This window comes from Engraulis encrasicolus, chromosome 23 (assembly GCF_034702125.1).
Source record: "Engraulis encrasicolus isolate BLACKSEA-1 chromosome 23, IST_EnEncr_1.0, whole genome shotgun sequence".
NCBI lineage: Eukaryota > Metazoa > Chordata > Actinopteri > Clupeiformes > Engraulidae > Engraulis > Engraulis encrasicolus.
The window spans coordinates 13707382-13712381 of NC_085879.1; the positions used below are offsets into that span (position 1 = coordinate 13707382).

Consider the following 5000-nt stretch of genomic DNA (forward strand, 5'->3'; position numbering starts at 1 on the left):
CTCCTCTTCTCTCCTCTCCTCTCCTCTCCTCTCCTCTCCTCTCCTCTTCTCTTCCCTTCTCGTTTCTTTTCTCTTTTTTTCTCTTTTTTTCTCTTCTTTTCCCTTCCCTTCCCTTCCCTTCCCTTCTCTTCTCTTCTCTTCTCTTCTCTTCTCTTCTCTTCTCTTCTCTTCTCTTCTCTTCTCTTCTCTTCTCTTCTCTTCTCTTCTCTTCTCTTCTGTCTCCTGTCTCTTAGTATATTCCTGTATATATAACGTAACCAGAGTTTATCTTGACTGCTATAGCCTACACTACAGCATACACACAGACTATCTCTCTCTCTCTCTCTCTCTCTCTACAATTGACTTTTACGGGTTGAATGTCAACTTAACATTTAGCAACATTTATGGACAAAAAATGCTTCACGCTTGGTACATGGGGTTTGAGTGGGGTCGTGAAAATATCAGTTCTTAGGTCCTAAAGGGGGCCCAAGCAGAAAATGTTTGGTGGAAATTGATTCACACATTCCACTCAGACCTACCAGCAGCTTAAAGACCCCCTTGAAGCAAACAGACAAGAAAAAAAAAGAAAAATACCAAGGCACTCTATCAAAAATAAGAAGCCTTTATTACATGGCTTGGTTACAGAAACCCTTAAAACACTCTGATGCGTTTCGGCCCTCCAGCCTTCCTCGGGGAGTCAAACAGACAAGATCACTCTTTTGAATGGCGAAACCTAACAAAATATCCTCATATTAGCTTGTTCTATAACAGCCTATATCCCCCATTTCTGAACGCCGCAGGGCACAGATCCTCATCATCCGTCTCCATTTCCATATAGCTGCCCTCCATGTGAACCCACAGATGCCAACCTTAAAGGAACAGACCACCCTTTTTTGATTTTCACATATTTGCAGTATTTCCCAACATTATTCATGAATGTGCATATCATTTTCGTCTCAGTGTTTTCAGTACTTAGATTTATTGGATCAGAATTATTAGCATAGCTTAGCATAATCACTGGAAGTAACTGGTATCTTTAGCATCAAGCCACAAGTGGTCACTGGACGCAATTAAATTGCCATTTTACACTCCAGTGAATTTTACATTAATTTTAAAATGGTTTATAAGTACATTTGATTGTGTTTTATTTTGTACCATAGACTTGCATTGCTATGCCTAATGTGGCTATACTGTTAAACGGGGCAATGCAAACATATAGACGAAAATTATATGCACATTCATAAATAATGCTTGGAAATACTGCAAATATGTGAAAATCAAAAAAGGGTGGTCTGTTCCTTTAAGCAGACACAGACTGCAATTCAGCATGAAGGAGGGTTGCCATTCTCATGGCAATCTGGTCCATGTTATCATCAGCGTGTTTCCCTGCTGTTTTGCAGTCTTACTGCCTTCATATTTTTCTGTGTAGATGTCTGGCCACATGTCTACAGCTGCAGCTTGTCTATCCGTCCGTCCGTCCGTCCGTCTGTCTGTATCTGTGTGTCCGTTTGTCTTCTCCATGCAAGCCACCACATTAGCTTGTTGTTGAGCTACTTGTGACTCGGTCTGTGTGTCTGTGTGTCTCACCTTGAACTTAGACTTGCCAAGCTGTCCATTTGCATCTGGGTGTGTGTGTGTGCGTGTGTGTTTGTGCGTGCACGTGTGCCTGTCAGTCTGAGAGTGTCTTGCCATTGACCTCAGTCTCAATGGTTGTCAATCTGGCCAGTTCGGTAATGACCTTGAGTGCAGTGAGCACGGGGTCTTCGCTGGATAGCGACAGGTTGACAACACTGGCCAGCCCCTCTTAGGCATTCATGTCTGTTTGTCTCTGCCTGGCTACGCATAAACCTGCCTGCCTCCCTGTTTGTGTGTGTGTGTGTGTGTGTGTGTGTGTGTGTGTGAGTGAGAGAGAGAGAGAGAGAGAGAGAGAGAGAGAGAGAGAGAGAGAGAGAGAGAGAGAGAGAGAGAGAGAGGGGATGTATTACTTACCTTAAACTCGGTCTCGATGTTTGCCAGTCTGGCCAGTTCATTACTAAGCTCCAGAGCTGTGAGCACGGGGTCCTCGCTGGAGAGAGACAGGTAGGCCGCGCTAGCCAGACCCTTGTAGGCGTTCATCCTGGAGCGGGAGTGACTGAACGAATCTCTCCGCTGCTTCTCTGCACACTCGCCACACTTGCAGAAGTAGTCGTGAGGCCGCTCAATACGGGCACCTGTAGCAGAAATGTTGAATACAAAATGACTATAGTAAGGCAACTGAAACATTCTCCCAAATGACCTTCCATTCTAGTTTTGGATCAAAACATCCTCAAAACACACTTTGCACTGGTTAAGCTAAAACGCCCATTCACTGCCATTTAAAATTTCAAGCCTCTTGTGCCACCCTTTAACAAAGATCGAATTTCCTAGAAAGGAATCTATGGAAGTGCAAAGGAACAATACAGCAAGACCAGAGCAGGATTTATAGAAGTTTTCATTTTCATTGAGCGTTTCATGCACACTTTTAGAGAAGGGGGATGAATGATGACATGATCAATAACCCATTCATGCAGAGCTTCTGTTATAACTTTGTTGTCACCAGAATGGTAATGACCAAGTCTTAATCTATTAATTACGGTAAGCCTCTCAGTAATGTAATAGCAATGTTGATATGATATAGTTAAGCTTTTTCAGCAACTAGTGACTGGGATCACTGGCTATCCCATCTGCATGAAAGGGCTAGCACAATAAGAGTGTATTCATTTTTAACCACTCACCCTTCAGTAGCAGTGTGTGTACGATCTCGTACTCTTGGCAGTGGGCAGCCAGGATGACGGGTGTGACGTCGTGCGAGAAGCGCGTGCCGTCCTCATCATAGGCGTAAAAGTCGTCATCCCGCAGCTCCTGTTCCAGGGGGCTCAACGTCAGACGCAGGCCGCCCGCCAATAAAGGATGAGCCAAGATGGCCTCCACGATCCGCACGTAACCTGGATAGTGTAGAGTAGTAGAGTGGAGAATGATATTACATTTTTCATGGCTGATTATTTCGGAGGTGTTAGATATCTTGCAAAAGACACATACGGCACAAATCCACAATCCAGAGTCACAATTCCCCATTCATGCACATATCATGCAGACACCATCTCCTGCTAAGACAGCCGACAAACACTTCATTAAAAATTAAATCAAAAATCTTTACCGATCATCTATAAGAAAGTACCTTTACTAATCGCCAATAACATTGTGTTCCTGCTCCATGCCTAAAGCACTTTATGAAACAGAATTCACAACATCTGCAGATAGGCAACAGAAAATTCATTAAAAAAAATTAAAAATTGATCAGCAAACCAATCTTTTTCATTTCAACTGTACGCCACCAAACAGCGGCCATATTGTCGTACCTTTACTGATCGCCAAGAGCAGCGCGTCCCCGATCCGCGCCAGGCCTTCCTTCTTCAGCAGGAGCTCCGTCACCTCCAGGTGCTCGTTGCCCACGGCCAGCTGCAGTGCATTCTGGCCCATGTAGTCCACGCAGTTGACGTTGAGCGTCTTGGACTCCTCCAGCATCTTGCGCACCACGGGGATGTTGCCGTACTCGGCGGCGTCCAGGAAGCGCTCCTCCTCGGCCGACAGGCTGGTGCCGCGCTCGTTGAACATGTAGGCGGGGCCGCGGATGGCCTGCCGACGCCCCTTCTCGCGAAGGGTGGTGTGCCGCCGGTGCATTGCACCTTCTGACCTGGATGGAGAGAGCGCAGAGTGATAAGAGAGAGAGAGAGAGAGAGAGTGTGTGAGAGAGAGAGGTATAAAGACTTCTGATTATTGAAAATATGGGCCAGGCCTGGCGATGCCCCTTCTCGCGTAGGGTGGTGTGCCTCCTGTCCATGGCGCCCTCTGACCTGGTTTAAGGAAGAGAGAAAAAGATGGCTAGTGAAGATGTGAGAAAGAGGGAAAGAACGATGGAGAGATAAAGACTTCCGGTCGTTGAACATGTACGGTATGGTGGATGGCCTGAATGGCCTTCTTCTGACCTCAGTGGGGGAGAGAAAATGACAGATAGAGAAGAAGATATGAGAGAGAGAGAGAGAGAGAGAGAGAGAGAGAGAGAGAGAGAGAGAGAGAGAGAGAGAGAGAGAGAGAGAGAGAGAGAGAGAGAAACACTTCTTGGAGATGGCCCTTCTTGTGCCGTCTTCCTCTGATGGTGCCCTCCAACCTGGGTAAGGGAGAGCGATAGAGTGATGAGAGAGAGAGAGAGAGAGAGAGAGAGAGAGAGAGAGAGAGAGAGAGGGAGAGAGACAGAGAGAGAGAGAGAGAGAGAGAGAGGGAGGCATAAAAACCTCGGCTGGATCGATGACACTGGAAAAAGCCTCTTGTCTGGAAATGTGGTGTTGACCCCTCCGGCCTGGTCATGAGGAGAGCAAAAGATACGTAGAGTGACAAGCGAGTGTGAAAGGGGAAAACAGAACCAGACATAAAGAAACAGACAGACATAAATTGAACATGAACATCGACCCCTTCTCATGCAGCCTGGTGTGGCATCGATGCAGGGCCGCCTCCCACCTACCAAGGAGAGGAAAACAGGCAGAGTGGAGATAAGGGTAAGAGAAAGAGACGGAGACAAATGGGAGATGTAGAGTGAAGATAGGAAAGAAATGGGAAGACAGACAGACAGACAGACAGACAGACAGACAGACAGACAAACTGACTAACTGACACACAGACAGATGATGCCCCTTCTCACACAGGGGTAAGAGTGGATGGAAAATATAAAAGGAAGACAACTGAGGGATAGAGAGTGAGAGAGAGGTGGAGGCAGAGACAGAGATGTAGAAAGGCAAAGAGAGACACGTAGAGGGAAACATAGCTGTACACAGCATAAGAGAAAGAGTGACATACTTAAATAGTTCGGAATTAAAGTTATTTTTAGAGATGCACCGGATCCAAGATCCGGTTCCGGATCCGGCAGGATAATAGGGTTTTTCACAGGATCCGGATCCGGTTCCAGGATCCAGGATCCGGTAGCTGAGGCATTTCAGTCAAAATAGTTT

At 46.2% G+C, this 5000-nt stretch overlaps 1 protein-coding gene across 1 annotated transcript in view; it reads right to left on the reverse strand.

Annotated features, from left to right (window-relative positions):
- trpc7b (transient receptor potential cation channel, subfamily C, member 7b) overlaps window positions 1–3678 on the reverse strand; it is a 127829-nt gene extending 124151 nt beyond the window's left edge. Inside the window, exons 1-3 of the mRNA XM_063190541.1 lie at window positions 3357–3678; window positions 2733–2942; window positions 1969–2189 (exon numbers count right to left, since the gene is read on the reverse strand). Of these exons, the coding sequence (XP_063046611.1) occupies window positions 1969–2189; window positions 2733–2942; window positions 3357–3678 (753 nt within the window). The remainder of the gene's footprint in view (window positions 1–1968; window positions 2190–2732; window positions 2943–3356) is intronic.
- Window positions 3679–5000: the final 1322 nt, after the last annotated feature.